The sequence below is a fragment of the Vitis vinifera genome, chromosome 7, assembly GCF_030704535.1.
Source record: "Vitis vinifera cultivar Pinot Noir 40024 chromosome 7, ASM3070453v1".
NCBI classification, from domain to species: domain Eukaryota; kingdom Viridiplantae; phylum Streptophyta; class Magnoliopsida; order Vitales; family Vitaceae; genus Vitis; species Vitis vinifera.
Window position 1 is genome coordinate 26,017,999 of NC_081811.1, and position 27,993 is coordinate 26,045,991.

Genomic DNA, 27,993 nt, shown 5'->3' on the forward strand with positions numbered 1-27,993 from the left:
TAAGTTACTTGGGAAGAAGATGGAACAACCAAACTCCTTACTAATCTTGCATCATCAACTCAAGTCAAGAGAAACAGAGCCACAAACTAATACTATATGAACACTCCAACATTGAATTCACCAGGTATTATCCTCATGAGCCTTCAAAACAACTTTTGGAACCAAAGTTGGGGGGATCACAAGACTTAATTCCAATTTTCAAGTGTGCCTCTACCCATCTTGAAGCGTAGCTCTCATTTTGATTATGCTTGTCCTAGATACTTGAATTCGTTATCAAATATTTGAAATCCTTGAAGGCAGTCACGTTTGCTTCCCGAGAGTGCTCCTCTTGAAGCTTGAATTAGTTGTCTTCATAAGACTCCTTGATCCTATGAGTCTCTTCCAACAATTTTTCAGTTCTTCATTCTGTTAATTAGTGACGATAAAAAGGGACTCCCATACAGACACTATCTTCTTTGAAGACTTCTCTAGCACCACAATCTTCTTCAATAATCCAACCTCTCTAAACTTGGCTTAAAGTAGCTCCAATCGTAGAACTTTGGGTGTCCTTTTCCCACTATCTAGTGGCATTTGCGCACACGCTATATCTTGAGCTAATCAACTAATTTGTGAAGGCATATTCTTGATTTATCCCCACATTCCTATTTAGATTAAATAGAGAGCTATGCATAGGCACACATCCATAGAATACTTGTTGGCTAAAGAAAAAGAGGTAAATAATGAGTAGACAAGTAGTAAAGCAACCAATAAAAAGTAACAAGGAACTACTTGGTAACATAACACAGTGAACTTGCTTATACATACCACATCAAACAAATGAAACACAGCTTAGGAATTTAGGAAACATGGAAGGCCTAGTAACTAAACGGTAGACAAAAAGTTGCCTCTTAACTTAGACTTACTTTTGAATGCAATAGGAGATGGAGGGATTGACATGACCTTTGCAAGATTAGGTGAAAGGCATGAGTCCTGGTCTTCAAAGAAACATGACATACTTTTTCTAAAGGAAAACCAACATGTGTCAACTTAGGTGTGTCACTTATTGCTTTATCAACAACTTCGTTAACCTTAGTGGAAGTAGATGAGGTACCACCCTTAAAAGAATCACCCAAAGCATTGCCCCTAAAAGAAAGATCAATGGGTGAATGATTAGAGCCGCAAATTTTGCTCTAATGGTACTTATGGAGATTGAAATATGCAATATAAAGACTCAACTCACTCAACTTAACTTGAACTTTTGCTAATACCCTAATCATGGGTCTAACGTATATCTTGTGATAAATTATAGGTTTAAGAAGTGAAAATGATGCCAATTGCAATAGCCGCTTTTAGTCAAGGTAGAGAAGAGGCTAAATATGCCTCAAAGGAGCCCTAAGAGCGTGAAACATGATGAAAGTTTCAAAAAATGCAAATGAAGTAATGTATAACATGAGATATGAGAAATAAAGGTATGAAGAGAGATAGAGGACAAGCAAACACAAGAAAAAAAAGAGTGGAAGTCATATCTTAAAGTTCAATATGAGAAGTGGAGTTCAAAAGTTGGCAATTGCACACACTTGTACATTGATATAAATTTTGAAAGACTTCTCAAAATAAATTTTGGACAAGACATATATTATTTTGATGCTCAAAAAATTAGGAATCCAATGCCTCAAACAATGCATGAATTAGAGCTTAAATGAAGAAATTATAACCAATTCAAAATTGCATGGCCATTTCCACATATTTTTCTATCAAAATGAAGTTTGAAATGCACCCTTTCATATTGAAATCTCTAACTTTTCATGTCGAAATGCATGTTGAAATCAATTTCAACACGAGATACTCCAATTTGACACCATTTTAAATTAGATAAAAAAAACAATATATTTTTTTTACCTAGTTTTGACAATTTCAATAAACCAGTTCTTGATAACGATACTATAAATACTATAAAAGTCATAATAATTCTATTTTTAGTTTTTATTGACCAAAATTGTCACCTATTTAGGTTTTAGTATTTCAATTATAACAGATAAAAAGATCCATGAAAAAGGGGAAAATATTTGTTTTACCTTCATAAAGCTCCAAAAATGGGTTGCTATTCTCCAAGGAGAGAAAAAGAATCTAATTTCAAGTCCATTAAAAAGTATGATCCTCAAGAGCACTCAAAAAAGGCACCAAAAGCAATCCGATTTAACATCCCTATTATACAGAGTACAATGAAGTTGAAGATGCCTCATTTACCCTTGAAAACTAGCTCAACCTAGGTAATATGAAGATACCATATGTGCAAATATCACTTGAAAAAGGAATCTTAAAAATAACATATGGTAGGTGAAGTCACAGTGTCACACTAACCACCTAAAAGGGAATCTCATAGATAATAAGTCGAAAATAGTCATCACCTAAAAAAACCTAAGAAAAAGAAAAGAAAAGTCAAACTTTGATCAACACTGAAAGGTAAGGCCATATTAATACCTAAATCAAGAGAGTTCAGATCAAATAAGTGCACCCAAAAATAACATGTAACAAGTTACATAGACTATCACTTGAAAAAGTAGAAAATCAATCATGCTTGAGACACCCTTAGAAGCACTGAGAAAATGAAGTAGGGACCGATCTTTCTGTTTTTCTCTGAAGAACTTTTTCCTCTTCACCAACCTACCAAAACAACCAAATGTTTAGATTTACAATATTGATCAGGCTATAATTGCATATGATCCAAGAGCAGAAGCATAAAAAGGCCAGTCCCCCCAATCTTCAAAAGATCCAAATCATTAGGTGGTCCTCGCCTTAATAAAACACAGATAGTATTTGGTCTAAGCTGAATTTTATAGCTATAATAGAGCCACTGGAGCTGGTGACCTCTGCCAGTTGCCTACGTTAGCTAACTCACATCTAAAACCAATTTTCTCAGTAGAAACCATCTCTTTTCTCATTTGTCTATGCAAAGAACTCCTGACTCCACACCCACAACATGGACTTCGGGCCAATGGCATCACTGAAAAAAAATTGCTATTCCTGCCAACAGTTCTCTCAAAAACGATTTACTGCAAAAACCACTTCTAAGTGAAGGCTGTAAAGCACTATTCAAAAGGAAAAAAAAAAAGGTGGGGTGGGGGTTAAAGACAGGACAAGACAGTTGTGTGGCAGATTTGAATGGAAATTGAGTTGGGATCGAGCAAGATTGGCCAATAAACTAGAAGTGAGTTGGGCCCCGGAGGGTTGGCTTATTGGGTCAAACCTATTGAAGATGAGAGCCACGCACTCTGCACATTTTTTTTAATGAGTGCCTTAGCAAATTTGGTCCCCTACTACCCACCAAAGTGCCTCTATGACTCAATCAGACAACGACTCAATATCATCTCATGATTCATGACCCATTGAGGAGTGGTTAACTCTTTTTCTTAATTTATAATTCTGTTACGTGTATCTGAAACCAGCCCCTGTTGTGTAGCACACCCAACAAAAATGAATGGGTGTCTATAAAGAATAAATTATAGAGGCTCCACCCCACATGAGATGAGATGGGTAACTACTCTGACTTGCACCAAGTCTTTGATTTGGACAAATTAGTCGGAAGTAGGGGCCATGTCTTGCTAAAGTTGGTGGTATTTTGCCTTTAAACAAGCCCACATTGGTACATGCATTAATTGGATCGCGTTTGGTGCAAATCTTTTGACTGCTTAAACACTCATGTAATTCGTTTGATACATAAAAGCACTTTAATATTAAAAGAAAAAATGATGCCGCAGAAGCCATGGGGTGTGGGAATGGAATTAAAAATAGAGGAGACAGGGGGTCGTCGTGGTCAGGATTATTAAAGAGAAACCGGGGCTTAGAAGAAAAAGGCAAAGTGGGGATTGGACCCAATTGAAAAACACACACACGTAAAAGAAAAGAGAAAGAGGTTAAAGAAAGAAAAAGAAGGCGTGGAAAGGGGAGTGGGGATGGCTATGGTGGAGGAGGCAAGTCTCGTCAAAAGATGAAGATGTAAAGCTCTGAAAAGGAGTTCCCACTACACATAATCCTTTATTTCTCTCTCTTGCTCTCTTTTAAATTTTTACGTGGACCAAAAACTAAAAGTACCCACTCCTTAACGTTACTACACCCCCATGAAAGAGTTTGCTGGTAGTGGTGGGGGCCATGGAAACCCCCTCAAGAATTTCCACCTTTATGCATTTGCACCTCTCCTCACTCCTCTTTCAATTCATCCATACATGATCTCTTTTCCCCTTTGGATTTAAATAAAGCAAAAGACCCATATCTCACGGCGTGCTCGCCACTAACACCCTCATACCGCTAATGAACAAACCCACTTTTTGCTAGATTCCCCAACCACAACCCCGACCCAGTGGCCGTCCTATGATTCCATGCCCCAATTGGATAACGACCCTTTTTCTAGAGTGTTTTAGCTAATCTCACCTTAATCCACTTGATATTTAGGACCCTTTTTTAACCCAAACATTCAAGATCAAAGCCACCCACCTTAAATAAGAAAAGCTTTGGTGGTTGAGTGCTCACTTTATCTCGTACTTCTATGTAAAAATGCCACATGCATGGGTTTGATTTACATAATAATAATAAAAGGAATTCAAAAGCATTGCCTATTTCTTCTTCATAATATTAAAGACAATTAATCACAAGTGGTAATAAAGAGGAATGAGAATATATTACTTCAATTCTCTATTCAATTCAAGCAATTTCCATCCTAACACACCCACAAACTCCATGCCATGCACGTGCCACCACAAAAAAAGGAAAAAAAGAAAAAAAAACCATACACGTGGGAATCAAACTCTATGCGTGTGAGAGTGGTGATGGTGGATCAAGGTTTCCATGCACTGGTCCACACCACCGGCTGGTCTTTCCATGAGAGGAATATTCCGGCGTCGGAGGACTGTGTCATTGACCAACCCTCCTTGTATCTCCTCAGGAGAGCACGTACGTCATCGCATACTTCATCGCTAAACGACACCGGAGAGAACCCGCTTGCATGGAGCCGCTGAGACCAGCGCGTGGCCGTCTCGCGCCGTTCGATCGACTCCGACGGCGGGCAAGCCACCAGGTCGACGATTGCGCGTCCGGCGGCGCGTTCGAGCATGAGGCGCTCGTTGCTAGTGCGTGGGAAGCTCTCGTCTAATGACTCCAAGTAAACCCTAAACCATCTTAAGCATTCCTGAAAACCTTTGACGAAGTCGAACCCATCCACGCCCACATCGAGATCAGCTTCTTCTTCCACGACGGTGATGATCCTCGGATGCAATCTCCGGAAAGATGATACGACGATGTCTCGGCGGTTACCAACTGCGGTGACTGAGTGCAACGCGCCGACGCAGTTTACGGCGAGTGCCTCGTCGTCTTTGATGTCCAATTCTGCTAAATTCAGATGGGATAGGTCGCCGGAGTGGTGCAGTACGTTGAATTTGAAGGGCACACCCATGAGCCTAGCGAACTTTTCCATTCTGTTTCCAATCTCTTTCATCAGTTTTTGCACTGGTGCCATCCCTCCGGTGCCGGCTTTGCTTGTGACGACGGTGGTGAGACGGAGGTGAGGGGTCTCGTCAGTGCGGGTGGCTAGGGCTTCGAGCAAGGTGGGCCACTGAGTGCAGTAGGTGTTGCTTATATCAATTATATGGAGCTTGCTCTCGCCTTCAAGAGCTTCCATGATTGCACCATTACAAGCTACATGTCCAAACGTGGTCCAAGGGCTCACCTCTTGAAATTTCAATACCATTTTTCTGGTGGATTCGAATGAGCAAGTCTTCTCCGATGCGGATATTAAAGTCCGGTAACACCTCTCACCCGAGTCGGTCATGCGGCTAAACAAGGCTTGAAGGAAGTAAGCAGCGAGCTTCTGATCGGTGTCGCCATAAGGAGAGCTAAGCTCGTTGAGCATCCACATGAGTTGTTGAACGCGAGCGCTGTTCTTATCAGCGATGGCTCGTGCTGTCTCCAGGAGGATTTCGGAAGCCCACTTGCCGGAAGCAGAAGAGTTGAATTCTAGGTGGAGATCACGGGCAGGGGAGAAAGAGAATTCGGTGGGCTCAAAGGCATGATGAGTAGGAGTGCTGGTGTTGGTGGTGGTGGGGGTGGTGGTGGTGGAAGGATGGGTTTGTTGCTGATAAGGATAGTAGTGCTTGGAAGAAGAAGAAGAGAAGTCTTCTTCATCCATGAAAAAGTTGAAGCATTCTTCGTCTTCTTGGTGGTGGTGGTGATGGTTTTGTCTAGAAGATCTAGAGCTGCTAGAAGTTCTACTGGAGTTGTAGGATTGATCGGATTGAAGACTGACTAGTCTAAACAAGGTATCCATTTAACCACAGACCCACATCAAAATAACCCTTGAATGAGAACCTGGTAGGTGCTGGCACACAAGGAGATGGGTGATTGTGTTTTTAACAGCGAATTTGGAAGGAGAATGATTAAAGCAGGATCTTGAAGTTGGATTTTAGCTGGCTGGGTTTTTACACATAATATGATGAGAGAGAGAGAGAGAGAGGGAGCAGGGAGGAATCTAGGAGAGTAAAATTTTGCTTTTCTTTTGGTGTAATCGATGAGGAATGGAGTGGTGGGTTTATGGTTTTGGAGCGGGGGGGTGGGGGTGGTGTCTTGTGGTATTCTTTTTCTAGGTATTCCTTTTGGCAATTTATGAGGGGATTGACTGATATAGGTTTTTCTGTTAAAACATGGAAGGTGGCCTGAACTAGCTTGTGTTTAGAAATAGAATACTGTCTGACAAAAGATGCAAAGAGTGAGAAAAGATAACAGGGTCTAGATCATCAGATGGGTTTTTAGTGGTGGATTAGCTTTTCAATTTTCAGGGAGAAGGAGCAGGGGTTTTTGAGTGGGAGCAGGCGTGCCAAATGGGTTTGGGAAGGGGGAGAGAGAGAAAGAGAGAGAGGAGAGAGGAGAGAGGAGAGAGAGACGTCAGAAAAGCTGCCGGCGTGCATCATCATCATCAAACCACCCACCACCCCCAACACAACCCATTCACTCACTTTGCTTCCTAATCCCTCTCCAAACTCTGCCAAAATTCCCCCCACTTTTTCCTGTTCTATACTATTGCATTAACCCATATGCTTCGCCTCATTTTATATTCTTCTATCCTAAGACCAATATGTACCCTTCTCCAAAATCTAGGGCATGCTCTTCACTTTTTCCCCCACTCTCATTTATCATAGTTTATAAACGCACTCATCACTCCAAGCACCACCAGGCCTGCCCTTTCCTCCATTACCACACTTCACTTAACTCTTTCACCTCACCTCATCTTCCTACCCAAGCTCCTTCATTATCATTCTATTTCTGCCCCAACCCCAATTTCATTTCCTGCACAAGACTCAATCCTGTTGTTGTTGGTTCAATTTTTTTTTTTCCTAGTCAGTGGTGCCATTTGTTTTTTAATGTTTTGTTGATTGGATGGTTTGCCGTGTTTCCTCATCTTTCCTTTGAAATTGGCAATTAAATTAATCAAATATTCTTATTCATTTCGTCTTTATGCCTAAGGTGGGTGTGTGAGTACAACATGAAACTTGGTCTACCGGAGTTTTCTGGTTTTGTTCTTATCCTTGGTTTCCTTCATCAATCATTACAGAAAATTCCTTGGTGGATATTCTTGTCCCTTGTTGAGACTTGAAAACAGGGCTGTAGGCAATAGTACTCTTGGTGGCCATCATTGTGGCCAGCAATTAGATGGGAGAGAGCATGTTGGTTGCCATCTCCAATCCAAATAAACCCAACAGTTACGGAATGCCTTAAGACAGGCCATTTTGGTCACCCGCTTCCCAAGAAGAATTTCATGAAAAAATCCATAGAAGAGGTCCAACCCCACTAGCAAAACTATAATTAATTTATATCTCTATGATTTGTTCCATTCAAAATCAAACACCCCCTTAATTAATTCCTTAACTAAAAGTCTTGAGATAGAGACTTCCAAAAGCTTCAATCAAGGGAGGTTCAATGGATTTGTGGGTCCAAGTTTGCTACTTAAATTTTGGAATCAACCACTATATATTATACATAAATTTTGTCTGGGAACAAGATGTTCTATCCATGGAGGTGACAACTTGTCATGCTTCCACATAAGGTGGATTTAGTTAAATAAAATATTCTAATCAAAAGAGAAGTAGGAAGGTGATTGCGATTTGAGAAATGTTTATGTTTTCAGACAGATGAGCTTCTCATGAAATCAAGTTGACAATGTATTTGATGGCTCCGCTCCTTGTGCCCACACAAGATACATAGAATCCCAATTTTCGTTTCAAGGATCATAGAAAAGAATATTAGAATTTGGAGCTGTTTTAGGACGAAGGATTGTAGTTTTGGTGGGAATTATTGGGCCATGGGCATGGGTTTATAGATACGGATTAGCAACAATGTCACATCAAAGTGGGGGTGTGTCGGCGGGAAGATTCTGCGAAGTTAACGGGAAGGAACAGTAAATTTTCGGGTACGAGCAAAAGGCATAAAGGGTATGAAACTCGTGTGGTGGGAGAGATGACTCGCAACAGGGAGGTGCTTGTACGTCAATAAAAAGCAACCAATCCCCTCACTTTAAGTGGTGGATCCATAAAAGTCTAAAAACGTTTGAATTGGTGGAGCCCAATGTGTGGTTATACACCGACCATATGATCCTATCACCTGTTGATTCAGGGTGCAGATTTTAGCTGGAGATCATAATGTAAAAGAAGTTCCTGCCAACTTTCTTTTATGGGCCTATGTGACCATCAGTAAAATGATGGAAACAATGCATGCTTGTATCAGGGTATCTTTGGAACCAACCAATTCTATGTTGTGGTCATAAATGGAAAATAATCGCGTTTACTCGTAATCAAACTTCAAATGTGTCTTAGAAGTTCTGCTTTATTTGTATCGTTTGATCCACAAAGTATACACAAACGTTAAAGTGAAGCAAAAATCTGGTGGGGAGGTCGGATGTGGTGACAAAAGAGGCTGGGATTTCTTCCCAGCCTCTATCAAATGTTCCCAGAGAGTGCAAAAAAGTGGATTCCCAATCGCTTTGACATATCTTCCTTGGAATTACCCAAGGACTAAGGAATCGGCAATGCAACGCTCCCTCGGGAATGGTACATTGCCATTTGGGGAAAAACAAAACACTATCATAAGGGAGTGAGAACAATACATACATTTGTTGATGATAAACATTTGGCCTCTTCTGGCTGTGGTTTGGATCAAACCTCAACAACAGAGAATAGAATGACCCAATGCTGAATTCCAAGACAAATTTTTGCCCAGTCCCATCATTGGTTCCTGAATTTACCCTTGCGAGCTTACATTCCCACATCAAATTACCTTCCAAACTCGACTAGGGGGAGCCTGCAGGATTCTTAGCATGGCTTCATCAGCTAGGTGGATTTCAAATAACGATTCACCAACTTGAATCCACACTGCTTAGGAGAGACAGCAGACTCACCATTGAGCAAGATACCCAATGCATGCATCAATGCCATACAAGAAAAGTAAAATTATATGCTCTGGTACTCTATTTTTTATCAACTGTTATACGGAATTAAGGTTGGAACCTGCCCATCCCCACCTCAATCATGTCATCTGAGCATGCCTCATGGGCCAATCCCCACTCCAATCTTGTCACCTGAGCATGCCTGAAAGGCCATCCCCACCCCAACCCTAGCTGCCTGAGCAGTGCCTCGGGGGCCAATAGGGACTGTCTTATTAACTGAGGATGCGGCTACCATAAGCTCCAGAAAGGACCTGGTGGCTGCTTCAATCTAGAAAATTAATTTAAATGTGTGCATGAACATGACATGTTTAAGTGATGTTCTATGGAGACACTTCCATTTAAAGTGCAGCTTATCCAGAAAAGCCTGAACCACTATTACTATAGAGTACTTCAAAAAAAAAGAAAAAAAAAAAAGCTTCTAATGATTGTGAATGTGACTTGTGATCCTTGACCATCAGATCAAAAACACCAATACATAATATGAAGGTTCACTATGTGGGAGGATGAATGAATAAATCTGCATTTGCCCAAAACATTTCTCAAAATACTTCTGATTGATTACATCTGTTTGTACAACCTACAAATAAATATATGTATTGTACAAATCAGTTCCAAATGCTCTTCTTCCTGATTCTGATTTTTCTCCCCCTCCAGTGAGTATGTTACAGTGGTGGCTGACACTGCTAAATAGCATTTCCATGTCTGCAGGTATGATACAAGATATTGGGTGAATCTTACCAGGCAGAAAAGTCCTTAAATTCTGCAGTTGGGCCGCCCAATTTCCTTTTCTTTGCCACAGTCATTGCCTGCAAACCAGTGTCAGCAGCAGCATGTTCAGCTTGACCAGTCCTTGCCTTCAAGTACTTCCCAACACCACCACCTACATCTCCAGGCTCTGCTGTTCCTGTACCTGGATTGCTAAACCATGCCCCAACCTTATCCTGAAATGTATCAACAACAATCCATGTGATTACTCAAGAATTGAAAGGAAAAGGGTAAAAAAAAAACGGGAACAAAAGGTCCCACTCCTCAATTTGAGGGTTCAGAAACTAACATTTTCTTCATCCTCGGCATTCTTCCCATCTTTGGTTTTCTCTTCCTCTTCTTCAGCATCAGGTTCAGTGTAAGGATTGACAAATACTGTTACACCAGTTATTTTAATCTCTTCCTGCACAAATTACGGCAAAAAAGAACAATCATAAAAGGTTACAACTCAGTCTTAGCTGTTTAGAAACAGCTTGAACAAGGAACCCCATATAAAAAGAACATACACAGTAGGAACACCATAACAAAATAACGAAAGTAACCAAGCTGCAAACTGATACAGAAAATCAGGTGGAAAACAGGGGAATTATATAGGCTGTCAAGTAGAAAATCAATTATATCTACATTGCAAACTTCTGCTTAGTAAAAAAATTTCCAGATAACAAGTCTTAACTTCACATTGGTTGAACTCTTTTTTACTATGAGATTGAGGACAATGATTATAACTCATGTATGATCGATAACAACCATAAACCCTGCATTTTCTTTTAAACTACAGCATGTCAAAGTCCTACTTTGAATGCAACATGACAGTTGTTTCCAATAAAGTAAAGCACACCATCTCTGGAGGTGATTGCTATAGTGTCATTTTCTCTCTAGTTTAGCATGCAGGTAAGGTTGCTTGGAGAGACAATGTACAAATTAACAAGTTCTTTTTTGATAGGCAATCAACAAGTTCTTAGATAAGCGAATTAACATGTTCTGCTGCTATTTTTCATGCGAATCAAGATTCATGTTTACTTATTCATAAAGACATGAGAAATATATGCACAAAAACAGCTGCAAAAGAGAAGGATGATGGTCTGGTTACATGCTATATCACATAAACGCTTCAAAGCATGTGAACTACCCATGACAAATATTGAATGACAAGAGATGGTATTACATGTGTCCAACATGCCTATTGATCAACAGTGTGTTCAACAGGCATGTCTGGCAAAGAAAAACGAGAACAAGTTCCTATTCATCATAACCAGCTTTAGATTGACAAACAAGAACAAGTTCCTATTCATTCATTATAACTAACTTTAGACTGACGAGATAGTTTAGTATTTTGATTTGGCTCAGAATGTAGAATGAGAAAAAATGGAATTCAGGTTATACAGCCATCTGGACAATGTGACACCTAGATGCGTACCTACATCTGAGAGTTAGTCCATCTAAGACAGGTTATATAGGTGAGACTGCTGCAAAGCAGAGTTGCAACTTGATTCAATCCACAGTGAGACCTGGCTGACCCAACCACAATTTAAGTGGGTCGGTCTTGGTGCTTTTTTCCTTTTTCTTTCTTCCAAAGAAAAATAAAAAAGTGGACTGGCACTTAGTTGACACATTGGTAATCAAGTGAAGGTCATGTTGCTACCAGGTTGAAGAATCAGTGAATCCACAATTAGAAGAGGCATTATGTGTGCATACATTGGTTAAATTCCTTGTGCTCATTGTTAGATCTTGGATTGATGGTCTGGATTCTCAGTTCAGTCTAGGTTTAATATCAAGTTGCACCAAATCTAATTGTGTTGCAGCTTATCACTAATTTAAAGGAAGTGCTCTTAGTCATGATAACATCTAAAATTAAGTCATGATCTTCACAATCTCACATTTCAAGGTAAATATTCCAGCACACATAACAATCAAGATAAATGAACCACACGACTGCAACGAGATTCATGAACAACTTTACTACTAATTCATGAAATCATACATTCCAAAAACAATGTAGGCACATGTGCATGCACAAAATTGCACGTATGTGGACAAAATTATGACAAACTGAAACTCATTTGAACTCAACTCTTCAAGTTTGTGTAACTCAGTTACACGACACCATGGCTTTCTATACACTACTCTTCCAATATGTAGTGGAATGGCAAATTGAAAATAAAAGAACAATACTAAAATTATTAGAAGAGAAATCCTGCTTGCTTAAAGAAATAATTTACATTAACAACACAATGCTTTCATCAGAGACAGGAAGCATCACTCAGTTGCTAGATATTAAGATGCCAAGCAATTTTAATTTCAATATTGAAATAATTCTAAAATGAAGAAAACCAATCGTAATGCTTACCAGGGGCCTATCATTGTCATCAACAGGAACCTTTTCCATTGCTGATAGTGTCATCAAGCCACCAACAACTCCACCAAAAACTGTATGTTTGAAATTCAAATGATTTGCAGATTTGTATAGGATAAAAAATTGGGACCCATTTGTGTGGGGCCCACTGTTTGCCATGCTAACAACACCCCTTCCAGAGTGAAGCAACTTGGAGTTCAGCTCATCTTTGAACGGTTTTCCCCATATAGATTCTCCCCCACTCCCAGTGCCAGTTGGATCACCACCTTGAATCATAAAATTCCTACACAAAGTGGAGAACAGTATCTCTCAACATCAGAAATAACTCAGAGCTCTTCAACATCAGAAATGATAGTTAATCAAAAAGAAATATTGAACTTATTGGATTGAAATGAAGTAGCTGTAACCATACCGAATGTTTCTATGAAAAGCTATCCCATTATAATAGCCACGTTCACAGAGAGTGATGAAGTTCTCACATGCCCTGGGAGTTATATCACAATGAAGCTCAATGTTCAAATCACCGTGTGTTGTGTGCAGCTGAACATAGCCTTTCTTGGTAGGATTCTTCTCGACTTTGATATATTCAAATTCATTTTTTGTGACAGGATCATAAGAGGTGGAGGTGAAGGATCTTGAAGCAGCACCAGTGGTGAAACGGCTTTTTACCTAAGTTAGCAAGAAGAATGATGAGTCATGTTAAAACCGAACACAGCACCTTCTAGTTGTGATATTTCTACTTATTTTTCCTTTACCAAAGAAAAAGTTGAAATCTTTGACCTCTAAGCTTACAAGTTCATTACTAAAATCATTCAAATTCAGTACACCTTACTACTTCAATCAAAAGCCATAGAGAGCAACAACAGCAATTATCATACCCTCATTTTTACTCTTTTTCAGGACAAAATCAAAATAGTAAATCATATGCATTATTTCCTACATGGAAGTGTTTACCCTAGAGATAAATGAATGCAGGCCAAAATATACATTCCTACAAATAAATAAATGGCATCCCCTCCTATTGATGAAAAGGGAAAAATAATCACTTGGTGATAAATTTTTAGTGATCATGCCTCTGGGGAATTTTGCTATAAACATGTAGGCATGTTTGTCTCTGGAAGAGGTTTTAAGTTAGGCAAACTAACCATCTTTGCATTCACAGGGGCCCTCTCACCAGCCATGTGCATAGCTATACGAGCAGCAGTTTTATCAGATGATGTGGCTTTTGCTGCAGCAGCACTTCTTCCATGAACTGAGGCAGATGCAGCATCCACAATACTGAAAGTCTGGCCGGTTTTACCCTCTCCATTCTTATCTGACTCAGATTCCTCTTTAATGCGTGATCTTGCAGCTAGAATGGCAGCCAGCGCGGCCGCTCTTTCATTTTGTGCCTTGTTGCCACCTCCCCCATGAAGGGCGGTTTGCCTTGCTTTCTCAGTTCCAAGCTCCTCTAGCATTTGCTTCATATCCCCTTTCACATTTATCCCATGGGTTGGATCCAAACCCATCTTTTTTAGTTCTGGAAAAGAGAAAAGAAGTCATAATTATAGAAGAACAATTCTACTTCTGATCCCACAAGGGTGGTATAGACAATACTTCACCTTCATCATCAAGTTTCAAGCTATTTTTTACATGATCAAAGTCCAAGAGAGCCTTGCTGTCAAGTGCATTGGGATTCTGCAGAGCATGTACTTTCAGAGAAAAGGGCAGTTTTGAAAAATCATGCTGGTGGAAATTACTAACACTCTTTCAAAATAGCCAAACAGGAAGATGTAACTCAAAACTACTTAATACCTGAATTGTTATGAGGTCTTCTCTAGTGAATGGTTCATCGGTGAGGAGCTCCTTCCAGTTCTTGGTTTTGAGGTTTAATTCTTTGATTGCCTATTGAGCAGAAACAAAAGATGAAATGTACACAGATTAAATACCTCTGCGCAACAAAAAATTATAAAGCGACATGGCCACTTTTGACAATCAATGAAAAACAAACCTCATAACAGAACACATTTCCTGTAGTCTTTACAGCAACTATGTGTGTAAATTCAGTGAAAACTTTATTCAGCACCGGGCAATGATATTCTCCTGCAGAATAAGTGAGAGAAGGTCTAGCAATTAATCATGCCAATATGTGGAATATCTAGTGAATTAACAATGGTATATAAAAAAAATGAATTTTAAACTTCTGGTGAGGACCATGACCCCCCCGCTATGAATGGGTTTTAGAACACAAGAAGAAAAATACTTGAGAAAAAAAAAAAAAACAATAGATATGTTAATATATCCATATGGCAGAGAATAACCAAAAACTGTAAGAAGCAACACTAGATCAATGCAAAGCTAGAATAATTAGAAGGTAATTTAACCGTCATAGAGTTTCCTCCAATATTATTTAAGCTTAATCCATCGCAAAGATAAAGTATCTTAAAAAAAAAATCAGCTTTATTATAAGTCACAACACCATTCCAGAATCCACACTCACTGGTATAAGTTTCTTGTAACACAATACTGGTAATTTTCATGATGTCATAGATGTAACCAAATATGATATGCTTTGAAAAAGTAAGGTTTTCCTTGCACTTCTTTCTTAATTGATACATTTGTTTCTCCATGAAGAACAACTAAGATAGTTTGGTTTATGGGGTATCTCAACTTTTGAAGGATTATTTTACATCAACGTATGACAATATTATGTTTCAGTTGCATTAACCTTCAGAAGTGTTGCTTTCCTGAGATCCCCTGAGAATTGAGGATATTTCTTACCCACATAGAACTTGATATTTTTATTCTCATTTCCAAGGAATGAAAATAAAAGGGAACTGGACAACTGCTTTTTGTTCGTTCTGTACGTAATATTGGAGAATTTACATTAGAATGATTTAATGATTTTTTTTAAGGGTAAAATGCGAGAATATATTAAAAGCCCTAGGAAAGGGCACAACAGCATACACATGTAGTATATAAAAGTATATAAAACACACCATGGAAGAAACACAAAGAGAACAAGAAGGAAAACCATCCATCCCCATCACATCCGGAAAACCAGTTTTACCCTGCCAACTCTCAAGCCCCCTTGCTTACCATCCAAAAAATTGACTCAACTTGAACTCCTCACTGAACAACAGTTTGTTCCCCATTGCTCCTCCCCTTGCCCCTAACTAACATAGGAGACCTATTGTAATTAACCGAACACTCCAACTTCCAAATCTCCCTGTCAAAACGGGACGACGTGTTTGGCTTCCTTTTCCACCTCGATGGCCTGCCACCATGCCTTCTCCTTGCATCCATCTTCCTCAACAGGGAGATAATCTTGTTTTCAAAACCTACCACTAGCATCCCCACAAAGCTACCAAAACTGGTTAGCTTATTAGAGAGACCATCCGACAGATGCAACTCTCTCGTGGAACCAACTGCCAGACTTCGCTTTGGTTGGAAGAGTCTAACTCCCCTAAACTGACAACAATGTGTTTACAAAAAGGGTTTTCCTCACGACATCAAAAAAATTTAAAAGTTTGTTTTTATCAATTTTGTAATGAACATATATATTGAACTCATATTTTGTTCAATTGAATTTTTTAAAACTCTAATATTCAATGTTTCGTATGGTATGATAATTTAAAATCTTTGAATCCTACTATTTTTCACAAAATTTGTTATATATTATTCTTTTTTTTTTTTTTAATAGGTAATTTTTTATCCTCAATGGGACTTGAACCTAGAACCTCCCACAAACTCTCCCCATCCCTTTACCACTTGAGCCAAGCCTCAAGGGTTATATTACATTTCATGTTTCTAATATATATGTACATGCATTCATATTTTCTCTACATTCATATTTTCCCACAAACTTATGATATACAATACATGATACATTTTGCAAGTTAACAACAATGCATATGACCATGCAAATTAGGACTTCTTGAGAGTAGTCTTGGAGAAAATGTGTTTTGACTAACATTGGGTGAGATGGATCAAATGGTGCATTTCCACGATGAAATTCTCTATTTGAGTCAATGAGGTCCCATTCGGTGTTTTCTAAAGCTCAAGGGGTTGAGGTAAGGAGATCCTCTCTCACCTTATCTTTTCATTTTGGCTATGGAGGTTCTTAGTCAAATGTTGACAAAGGTGGAAAGAGAATGGAAGTGTCCCATTTGTTGTTCGTTGACTATGCCCTAATTTTCTATGATACACCTAAGAGCAATTGGAATATCTAAGCTACATTTTCACATGGTTTAAGGTAATATTTGGTTCAAGATAAATATGGAGAATAGCTAATTTTCATAGGAGAAATCACAAATGTGAAAGGTCTAGCCTTGATGTTAGGTCATAAGGTTCAGAGCCTACCTACTACATACTTGGGTTTGTCGTTGGGTGCTCCTCACAAATTAGTAAGGGTATGCAATTTAGTAGAGAAGAGGTTATACAAAAAGTAAGTATTATGGAAGAGACAATATTTATCAAAAGAAAGGGGAGACTCACCTTGATCAAAAGCATGTTGTTAAGTTTGTCAATTTATTTCATGTCTACTTTTGCAATTTCAAGGCGAGTGAGCTTAAGTTTTAAGTAGATTCAAAGGGATTTCCTTTGGGATGAAGGGATGCGAGAGAAAAAATCTTATTTGGTTAATTGGTCTACCATTTGTTTCGACAAAAAGAGGATGGAGTGTTTGGCATTAAAAATCTCCACGCTCTTAACAAGGCTCTCCTTGGTAAATGGAGTTGGAAATTCACTTCCAAGAGAGAGCTATAGTGGAAATAGGTCAAATTAAGGAAGTATGGGATAGGAGAAGGGGGTAGTGCTTAAGGGAGGTGAGGAACAACTATGAGGGGTGGGGTTGATGAGGGCTATTAGAAATGAGTGGAAAGTTTTTAGAAATATAAATCTCCTCGTCAAGGGTACTGGCAAAAATGTTTTAAAAGGCTAAAGGCGGTTTTCAGGAGTTTTGCCCAAATGAGGCAAAATGTAAGCATTGAAGTGGAACAAGACGTAAGCCTCAAATTCAAGAAAAATAAATAAATAATACTGAAAAAGAAGAAGAAAAAATCTCAAAAAATTAAAATTAAAATTAAAAAATCACATGAAAATTGAACAATAAGAAAACCATAAAATTCATAATAATCAAATTAATTGTTTTCTCTTTCCTTCTTTTATAATCTAACTCTCTTTCATGGCTTTATCAAAATTTCTTTAACACTAGCATCACTATCACTAGTAAGGATCATCCATGGAATCATAATCATATCTAATTGTTGTATTATGCTCCATATCCATGTTAATGCATAAGCATTCTTCTTCTTCATCTATCAATTATACTAGTCTTTCTTCTTCCTAATCTCTTTATTCCCTCTCCATTTAAAGGATTAATTGATAGCCAACCAAGCCTTTACTTTATAAATGCTTAATCATAGTTTTTTTTTTTTTTTTCTTCTAAGGCAAAATCGAATACATATTAACAACACTTAAGAAAAGAGCACACCAAAGTATACACAATGTATACAATATTTTGGTGTGCATATTGAATAGGCACCGGTAGGCAAGTAAAAAAAAAATCAAAAACAAAAAAAAACAAGTTCCTTCTCCTTAATTGGATCTAAGTCAATCAATAAATCTTATCATAATCATTAAATGATCATCTATGTACACATTAAGCCTAGTCTTAAACTCAAGAAAAAACTTTAAAATATATACCAAGACCTAACAAAAGCAAAATTCATTAAATTCGTTAAACATTGAGGCTTGAACATCTTATAAAATACATAAAAAAAAGCCTTAAACCCATTAAAACCTTTTGAATATTTGAGGCTTAAGCCTTAATAGCCTTCAAGAGTTATGAATCTTAATAGGCTCAAGGCTAAAGCCACAATAGCCTTCTCACTTAATGGCAAGGTAAAATTCTAGAAAGACAGATGGTGCAATGAATCTTCTTTGGAAAAGCCTTTCTCGGAGTTATTTTATCTAACCGTTCATCACGAATAGCATAAATATGGGAACCAGTTGTGGAGAGGGGTTGGTGGAGTCCCCGCTTTCACAGGCAATTCCACGACTAGGAATTAGGCGGGGAAATCTTTTTTTAGCAATTGCAATCAATCTCAATTAGAAGGAATGAAGAAGACAAATTAGGTTGGAAAAAAAGCAACAAGGGCTAGTTCACAGTCAAATCTTTCTATGCATCCTTAACCAAAGAAGAAGTGAGCCTTTCCCTGCAAGTATTGTTTGGAATTCATGGGTGCCAACAAAAGTGAATTTCTTTACTTGGAAAGTTATTTGGGGAAAATTTTAACTCTTGATCAGCTTATGAGAAGGTGTTAGTTTGTTCCTAACAAATACAAAAAGTGTAAAGAGGGCAAAGAGTCGATTGATCATTTGCTTCTCCATTGCTCCAAAGCAATAACCCTATGGCAGTTGGTTTTTTCTATGTTTGGAGTGGCTTGGGTGATGCACTCTTCCATTAGAGGCAATCTTTTGGGATGATATGGTTCTTTTGTGGGGGAAGAAGAGGAAGAGAACTTGAAAGGCTACTCTTTTATGCCTGTTTTGGACAATATGGAGCAAAAGAAATAGGAAGTCTTTCGAAGGAGTGGAACAGTCGGATCAAGTGATCAAGACTTCTGTTGTATGTCTTCTTGGATTGGGCTAGGGTATACATAGATGAGCTTTCTATGTGAATGTTAGACGTCAAAGGCTATGGGTTGGTTCCTGGGTACCTAACCTTAAGAACTCAAACTATGGTCTGAAGGGCTAGCAACTCATTAGCCCAAAGGAGGTTGCTTTCAAGGTTCAGTGTGAAAGGAAGGGCTTCTACACCCAGTTCATCAAAAGCATCAAATCAGAAATTGACGCCTAACACTCAGGATTCCATCCTGTTCTTTGCTCACTCCCTAAAGTGAGAATCTCAGTTTGACCTCTTTTCTTTCCAGTTAGACTGCGCTTCATACTTGAGCATGCTTTTTATTGCTCTATCCAGAAGACGGGAGTCAGTCTTTCCTTGTTAAATGGCCGGCTCTTTTCAGGCACTTTATTTATAGATATTTCTTTTTGGTTGCCTATAAAAAAAAATCAATTAAACAATGCCTTACCCTACCCATTCAACACTAATACAACCGATAAGTGAAAGCATAGAAGGAGTTATTAAGGTCAAAATTGACACACTTCAAGAAACAAAAATTGAAAAAGGAAATATACCATCTGAATTCTTGTGGAAAGTAAGTGGAATGAGATCCTCTTGCTTGAGTGGAGCCCCAGTAACAGGATGTTTACCAAACTTCCTAATGTACGGAATTATGTTCCTGCACCCAATCTCAAAAACAAACCAAATACTCCATATTAGTTATTCATAAGTCCAGAAAAACCTCTCCTACAGGGCACTCTAATTAAAACTGAATGTGACTCTGATTCAATTACATAATGTCGAAGACGGTGCCATCGCTGGTGCACACCGGATCCCCAAACGGCGTAAACGTGACCCTACACCAAAATCACAAGAAAACAGACATTAATACAAACAATTCGGTATATGTAGATGCATAAGTGTAGAGAGAGATGGGAGGGACGTACGCGCAGCAGTAGAAGGGGAGGCGTTTGAAAGGGACGGAGGCGTTTTTGGATTTGGCGCCGCCCCATTCGGTGGCCCACTCCGTTTTGGTTATGAACATGCGATCTTTGCTGTGTTGTTTCTTCCCCATCTTGAATTCAGCGAAGATAGCGATGACAATTAGATAAACTATGGATTTTTTAAATTCATTCAAAGGAGCTAGGGCTCTGTTCCTCTGGTTGTACGCCGCGCTCGTTGAGAGAGAGAGAGAGAGAGAGAGAGAGAGAGAGAGCGACAGAGGGTTGGTCCGACACTCGACGGCGGTGCTGCTGAACCAAAACGATGCGTTTTGACATAGGGCAATCTATTTTATTTTTAATGACTTTTGTTGAGAAAACGGCGTCGTTTCGACATAGTCTCCTTAAAACGGTGCGTTTTGAATTCCTCTCTGTGCGAAGTGAGGAAGAGAGAGATTGGCCCGTGGTGGCGGATGGGTGGTCCGGGGAGTGGTAGTTGCAGTAGCAGCGGAGAGGAAGACGGTGACGCTGATTGGAAAGCAGCCATCGACTCAGTTTCCGCCGTCGCCACCACCACTGCCACCAGCAGTGGTTTCGCTGCTGCCTCCAAAGATTCAGCCGTATCCACGGATGGCACAAACAGTAATCAGAAATCCCAAAATTTGAAGCACTATCAAATCAAGGTCAAATATCTATCTCCCTCCGCCATCACATTTTCCTGATTGTTGATTTACATTTGCACTCAAATCTGTTGATTTGAGAAGCTCGGTAGAGGGATGCTAAAATTTGAGTAGCAAAACGTCTGTTATTTTAGATTTAGAAAAAATGAATGATAATCTTTATATCATCTGTGTCTGGTGAACCATGTAACTGATTTTGGGAACCAGATGATCTTTATATCCTAATTAGAGAAGTTATAGTTTTGGGGTTTGATCATTTTCTTAGTGATTGTGTGAATAAATTATTGATGAACAAACTCCATGTCAGGCACAAAAGCTTTTGGATGACATCATAGAAAACACCTTAGTGATGGTGGAAGATCTCATTCATATCTCCGATAACGAAAAGACAAATGAAGGTGGAATTCGGTTGTTCAAGCATGCTCCTCCAGGGATAGTGTTTGATCATATGGGTAAGTGAAACTCATCAAACATTTTTTTTACTACGTTTGGAAACTGGTTGATCAATCTCCACTTTCTGACCATTTTGTGATGTATTTACACATTGGTACCAGATAAAATTCAACAACCAAGAAAGAGACCAAGAATCCTTCCAGGGAATGAGATTGACGAGAAATCAAAGAAGGTTTGATCTTTCATCAATGGGCAATTTACTTGATTCGTTATCTAGATTTGATGTTGCCTAATTGCTATTTGGATTGGTGTATTGCACAGTTTAGAGGGCAACTCCGATCTGTTGCTGTTGATGGGGTGGATATAATGGCAGCGGCAAGAGATGCTTGTCAGAAATCAGTAGCCAGACTTGAAGCTAAAGATGCGGCAGCAAAAGCAGCAGCCAAAAGGGAGGAAGAAAGGGTTGCAGAACTGAAGAGAACTAGGGGGGAGAGATGGCTACCCTCAATTGCCCGAGAAAGGCAGATCAAGTTGGGAAGAAGTTAACAAATTCGAGACATAGAAACCATGCTACTGCAGTGACAAAATGTAGAGGTCATCTGATGTGGAGCACATCTATTGGTCCTTTCTGATTGTTTATCTCATCCATGTGATGACCAATGTTGCAAATTGTTAGGCTGAAAGACGCTATCCTTGTGGTAATTTGAAATCAGTAAAAGCTAGCCCAATATTCAAAAGCCTTTTTGATCGCCCCTCTTTGAAGTACTGTGTACAATGCTTAGTGGATTTACTTTCATAATTGCAAGCAGGGTTGCAGTAAAGCATCCGAATTCTCATTTTGTTTCCCATGTCAAATGATGAATCGCATGCCCATTTCGTATAATACTCTGAGAGCCGTTTTTTCCTATATATATATATATATATATATATATATATATATATATATATATAAAAGTTTATCTTGCTCATGGATTCCGTAATCGGAAATGAAGGTGTGAGATATTGGGCTGCCGACGGGCGTAGCTTATTTCAAAATTGTAAGAACTAGAGCTTCCAAATGATCCTTTTCTTTCCGTCAAAAGGTGCAGGAGTGGACGCCACCAGAACGGAAAGGCTAAGAAAGGTGCAGGGGCGCGGCGACCAAGAAGCATTTAGAGGTGGAGCTTTAACTTTGAAGTTTGAAGTGGGTGGTAAATTTTGAAATGGTGGGACCAACGAATATTATAGAGGAAGCTACGCGGAAGCAACCGAGTTTCTCTTTATGTGCAAGTTGTCATATGATGATTGAGGATAAGCCAATTTCGGTCCTGAGATAGAAGTGAGAAACAGTTTAACTCACTGAATTCCTCACTTCCTTGGGGGCACTGGGCAGGAAAAACCCTATTCTCCTGGCAGTATGCTTTAGAATCTGAGGCTTTCATATTGGGTATTCATATTTTGGTGGGGGAGGCGGTGGACTTGGTGGAAGATGGCAGTGTTATTGGCTATGGTGGTTGATGCTCTGGGTCTGTGTGTGACCACACTTTGGGATCTGCAGGAGCGGAGGTTCTCTACCATTTTTGAGACTGTGAGTGCTGCAGCAAGGTCAGTTACCATGGCACTTGTGTTTTGTTTCTTGTCCGTACATAGACACCGTATCGGAGACTTTGGTGTGGCCTTCCTTTGATTTTCAATCTTATTGCTTCTCTTCTTATAAGCTCGATTGTCAAGTTATTTGGCAATCTTTAGCCAGATTTAGCATTTGGCGTTGATGAAGAGTGCCTTCATTTGATTACTGTTCATTGTGCCTTAGCTGAACAGATCTGGATATTGTATCTGATATTATTACTCACAGCGGTTGAATTCAGATGTCTTGTGGTGTGGCTACTTTCATCCAGTTTTAGAAGGAAATGTATTACGGCCTTCAACAGTGTAGCTCTTTTCCATTGACCTCAGTAAGAGGTGAAGTCTAAGCCCCAGAAATATCTGAAAACTGGAACCTGATTTTACCACTGAAAGGCTTTTTGTTATTATACCCTAATGAATCTGATATTTGAGCAAAATTTTAAGAGGATAAACTGGTGGTATTTGACAGGGTCTCATGTCGAGGATCCCTAGATTCCTTGTCTGTCACAAAATAGCCTCTTTACATGATGTTCTTTCGGTTTAGTCTTGGTTTCTTTTTATTTCCTTGAAAAACGGAGATCTGACCTCCATATTCTTGCTGGCAACTGCTCATCCTCATTCTTACAATTGACCGGCCCCATCTCTTATGGACTCTCGTCATGTGACTTTTACCTATTAGACAAACAAGTGAGCCTACATACAGCGACATATCATCTTGAAGCAAATGAAAAAATACAGCAACAGCTTATAACTATTTTAAGCTTAAATGTCAGTCTCCACTCAATTTAACTTTTCGGATAATGTGTTTTTGAAGAATGGCTTTATGTGAAGTCCTGGAGATGTTGGAAGCATCTTCAACCATTCTCAGTTCTGAATGTATAAGATGCACCAGGCAAATAAGTTAAAGTTGCCTGACCACGTTAGTGCAGACAAATCATATCATGGCAGTTCAAAATCGTAAAATAGGCTCACTTGCCTCTCTACAAGTGCAAGAGTTGTGTGTTTAAGCATTCTACATAAATTTGAGAAATCTTATTACACGACCAAAAACTTATTACTAAAATCAAATCATAAACCAATAGTTTATTGCTAAAATTCAAATCATACACATTTGTTATCCCTGAACTCCCCTATTTTTATGTGGACCAACTAATGAAAGCCATAGTACATGAGACAACATTCAAAACATCTAACAATGAACAGTGACATTAAATGCTGAAGCATTGACATTAATTTCAACTCCAAAGCCAGGAAACGAGTCCTTAATGGAGTAAATTTCCATTCTTGCAACATATCATTTGACAGGTCAGAAGAAGCTTTGACAGCTAGGAATCCTGGAATTTCTCCACAAATTAAGCCTTCAAGTAACCTTTCTCTTCCAAGTAAGATATTACTGTTTTAGCCATATCACTAGGGGAAGCATAGTCTCCTCCAGTCTGTTGCAATACTACCTACAAAATAAAATCTGTTTTTACATTCTTTTTTATTAAAATGAATATCAAGGAATAAAAAATTTTCATGAGCTACAAAATACAACCATCAATTATGAAATATATCTCTACATTAAAACTTGGTATCCTCAATCTAATAGGGGTTTCAAATTTATTTGACTAAAGGAATAAAAGATTGTCGTTGGAAACCAGAAAAGCCCCATTCTACACAATTTCATATTAATTATTAGCAAATTTTTTACCAGGGAAATTCCTATTTCTTTCACCACATGACCAACCATCTAGTCAGAATATTGCCACTGACTTAGGCCTTTCCTAAACTCACATGCGGCATTTAGACACCTCAAGCCACTTGATGTTGCTAAATCAGTCTTTCCTTCATCTTAGCTAGTTATGTTAAGCAACACTACTCGACTTGGTAGATAGGATGCACAATGAAGCTACAAAGCTATATATAAGAGTTATTTGAAACTCTCTGCAATGCCTCACACACTTCCCTTGTCTTCCATCCTTGTGTAGAGATGTGTAGACATCTCCAAACTTCTCCAAAATGTTCCATACTCCTCCACTAGTTATGTACAAGTGTGGATTACTCTATAAGGCTCCAAAAGCTTCCTACTTTCATATATAAACTCAATGGATGATCATTTAAGCAAATTGTGACAATATGCTTAAAATTTCTTTTAAACCAGAGTCTTCTAACTTGTTCATGTTATTAAAAGCATAACTAGATATCTTTTAGTGCATGTTCATGATTTTGTAAGTTCAAGAATGTTAAGCATATCTAGATTTTCTCTAAGGATATAAAAGAAATACCTCACAATTCAATGGTGGCTCATATGGATCATCAATCCCTGTAAAACCTGAAAAAATCCAAAGTAAACAAGCATTTAACCCATCTATTCTTTACTGTGACAACTACCCAAGTGGAGGTGGATACAAGCAGTAGCAACATGATAAATCCATCCACTATTGAAATATAAGCATTATTACAAACAAGGCCAATCAATGAGAAAGCAGGCTTTAATATTAGCAAAAAGGAAAAATAAAAAAAGTAAAGAAAATGATAAGTTCATTTTTTTTTTTTCATGGAACCAACTTTAGGTATTTGGTAGCCTTGCAATTTGACCCTAAGTAATTATTCAGGAGTGCAAGCAAGACATATAATTTTATGAACCACGGTACTCTTAGTGTGATAAACCTTTTTCAATTTGCAGTTAAAGCCAAGACATATGATGACAATCACGTTAAAGCCAAGCATATAAAAAGAACAAGGCTGTCCCCGGAATTTCCAAATGGTAGACCCTTAACTTATGTTATATATCATCAACATGAGATCCTAGGAAACTGAAGATTACAGACCAAAATATCCAATAAAACAGGAAAGAAAAGCAATGATTATTCAGAATCCCAATTTTCTATTTACGGACTCCTAAAAAGGATACCTCTTATTTTTCCAGCTCGTGCAAGCTTGTATAGACCCTTCGGGTCCCTTTCCTCACAAACCTCTAGGGGGATATCCATGAACACCTATGAAAGGTAAAACCTGTCAGTTTATTACTAGAAATTGGGAACCTTACTCTAATTTCGAGGTCAACTCATTGTTAGTGGTAGTGATGAACCTGTCTACTCATGGTCCAAACTGTAAGGAGCACATACCTCAATAAAATTTCCTTCAGACAACATTGCACGGCAAGCATCTCGATCCTTTCTGTATGGAGATATCAAACTAGCAATGCAAATAATACCCGAGTCCGAAAATAGCTTGGCTACCTCCCCTAATAATCACAGAGGTGTGGAATTTAATTGACTTTCAAAAGAAAAAGAAAAATGAAAAGACCAAAACAATAATCACCAATCCTTCGTATGTTTTCAGCACGATCTTCTGCTCTAAAACTAAGATCACGGTTTAGGCCATGTCGAACATTATCTCCATCAAGGACGTAAGTTAGGTTTCCCCTGGAGTGCAAGGCTCGACTCAAGGCACAAGCCAAAGTGCTTTTTCCTAAAAATTAGATCCCCATGGTTTAAGTAAAAAAGAGAGATTATTAAGAGAGACAAAAGAAATACTAGTAGTAAAAGGAGTAAGTTACTCTGGCTAAAACTTACTAGAATTTAATGGTAATAGTAGTAGTAATATTCCATTTTAATCTTTGTATCAGACCAATTTGGCTCATATTTGGACTTTGGACCTAAATTTATAGGACTCTTTCGTATTTTCATAAGCACAATGATAAAAAGAAATGAAGCCGCCATGCATACTCTACTAATAAAATGAGATGGTGGGATGGTGGGATGGTGGGATGGTGGGGATTCTTTCATAATAGTTGTAATCAAAGTAACCATATCAGTTATAAATAACCCTGCATGTGCCATGGCCATGGTCTGTATCTTCTGCAACTAGTCTGAAGCCTAAAGAAAGTGAGATTGTGTTAGGTAGACAGGTTGCTGAAAACCTTTCGGTAAAGTCACAAATATGGATCCTGAGAATTAGAAACCACAATATTTGGCCATGAGAATATGTAATTATACGGGAGATATCTGCTAGTTCTTCCATTCATATAAATATGCTAGCTTTAATTTTTCTATTAACAAAGCATTGAATTTAGGGCACGAGTTTTTAGTGCTCCTTCATAATTTCACCTAATACCTCTCGTGATCTCCCCATCTCTTTCATCCTTCATTTCTGTTTCCCATGTCTGGCCATCTGGCCGATCAAAGCAGCGTTCTTCCGCATGGAAAGCATATATCACAGAAGCCCAAAGCCAAGTAACAATAAAACCAGGAATCGCAGGTAAACAGTCAACATTAACAAACCTGAACCACTGAGGCCAGTAATCCATATGACACATCCTTTCTGCTGAAGTAGCCGTTGCCTCTCGAGTTTATCTACAGAACATTCATGCCACACAATGTTTGTCGACATACCATTTTTGCCTGGTTATGTCAATCAATAGAAATTAGAACCTAAACAGATCCAAGTAATACCGAATTCCATGCTCAGATGAAAATAACAATATTAGTATTCGTGCGCAAATATTCAATGAGCTCCGTACCAAGAAAAGCATCTAATAATCTCCACAAAATCAATTTCCCCAAGAACTTCAACAACTTCCGATCGATCATCAAGAATCAGACAAATCTTACATCAAGTTTGATGCTCAAAGTAACATAGCACAATCAAACAAAGAAAGTGAGCAAGTGAGAATACCTCCAGCACCATCAGCTTGGCCACTGACAAACGCCTTCACCGCCTTAATCGGCGTCACGTGCCTCGATCTCGCCTTCACTGCATCAAACCGAACCGCATTCCACCTCACAAACTTGGCGCTCGGCGACGACAGGGAATCCGAAAATCCAAGTTTTGAATCCGAGAACGAACAGAACCTCCACGGGGCCGCGCCAATCACAGCCATCTTTCCGAGTCAATAGGAGAAAGAAAGAAAGAACGAAACTCAAAGCGGAATATGTAAAAAAAGATGCTCTAAGATATAGCAGCCCATTTATAGCGGGTAATGGCAAAGCGGACTGAGATTTTTTGTCATAACGGTTTTCGGTTTTAAAATTGGAGCTGCTGAAGCCGACGGAACGCTTCTACAACGGGATTGAAGAAGAACGGTGGGTGGCAAATTCGATTTCTCATCTCTCCTCCATCCTTAATTCCAATTTCGCTTCCACGAAAAGTTTCCACTGAATTCAAGGAGGCATTCCGGAGGTTACAACATGGCGAACTATTTT

At 38.8% G+C, this 27,993-nt stretch overlaps 4 protein-coding genes across 7 annotated transcripts; 1 reads left to right on the plus strand and 3 right to left on the minus strand.

Annotated features, from left to right (window-relative positions):
• Nucleotides 1–4,563: 4,563 nt before the first annotated feature.
• On the minus strand, nt 4,564–7,198 carry LOC100263197 (protein SHORT-ROOT). Its single transcript, XM_059738656.1, has one exon. The coding sequence runs from the start codon at nt 6,293–6,295 to the stop codon at nt 4,811–4,813; it is 1,485 nt and encodes a 494-aa protein (XP_059594639.1). The 5' UTR covers nt 6,296–7,198; the 3' UTR covers nt 4,564–4,810.
• A 2,687-nt stretch (nt 7,199–9,885) lies between these two features.
• Nucleotides 9,886–20,260, minus strand: LOC100241654 (peptidyl-prolyl cis-trans isomerase CYP65). The gene is made up of 11 exons (XM_002276803.5): nt 20,133–20,260; nt 19,980–20,042; nt 19,761–19,864; nt 14,572–14,663; nt 14,376–14,465; nt 14,183–14,258; nt 13,727–14,100; nt 12,994–13,250; nt 12,576–12,864; nt 10,518–10,631; nt 9,886–10,404 (listed from the first exon to the last, which is right to left on the minus strand). The coding sequence occupies exons 1-11, from the start codon at nt 20,258–20,260 to the stop codon at nt 10,198–10,200; spliced, it is 1,794 nt and encodes a 597-aa protein (XP_002276839.3). The 3' UTR covers nt 9,886–10,197.
• Nucleotides 20,261–20,599: 339 nt separating this feature from the next.
• Nucleotides 20,600–23,065, plus strand: LOC100855004 (uncharacterized). The gene is made up of 4 exons (XM_003632439.4): nt 20,600–20,809; nt 21,114–21,258; nt 21,361–21,431; nt 21,521–23,065. The coding sequence occupies exons 1-4, from the start codon at nt 20,600–20,602 to the stop codon at nt 21,743–21,745; spliced, it is 651 nt and encodes a 216-aa protein (XP_003632487.1). The 3' UTR covers nt 21,746–23,065.
• On the minus strand, nt 22,511–27,983 carry LOC100264525 (adenylyl-sulfate kinase 3). 4 transcript variants are annotated; one of them, XM_059738657.1, is made up of 7 exons: nt 27,467–27,978; nt 27,073–27,192; nt 26,111–26,260; nt 25,915–26,033; nt 25,701–25,785; nt 25,072–25,118; nt 22,511–23,476 (listed from the first exon to the last, which is right to left on the minus strand). In XM_059738657.1, the coding sequence occupies exons 1-7, from the start codon at nt 27,669–27,671 to the stop codon at nt 23,462–23,464; spliced, it is 741 nt and encodes a 246-aa protein (XP_059594640.1). In that variant the 5' UTR covers nt 27,672–27,978; the 3' UTR covers nt 22,511–23,461. The 4 variants fall into 4 exon arrangements, with proteins under 4 accessions (XP_059594640.1, XP_002284476.3, XP_010652709.2 ...); XM_002284440.5 differs by lacking the exon at nt 22,511–23,476 and adding an exon at nt 23,863–24,255 and having other exon boundaries at nt 27,467–27,983; XM_010654406.3 differs by lacking the exon at nt 22,511–23,476 and adding an exon at nt 24,198–24,269.
• Between the last annotated feature and the right edge of the window lie 10 nt (nt 27,984–27,993).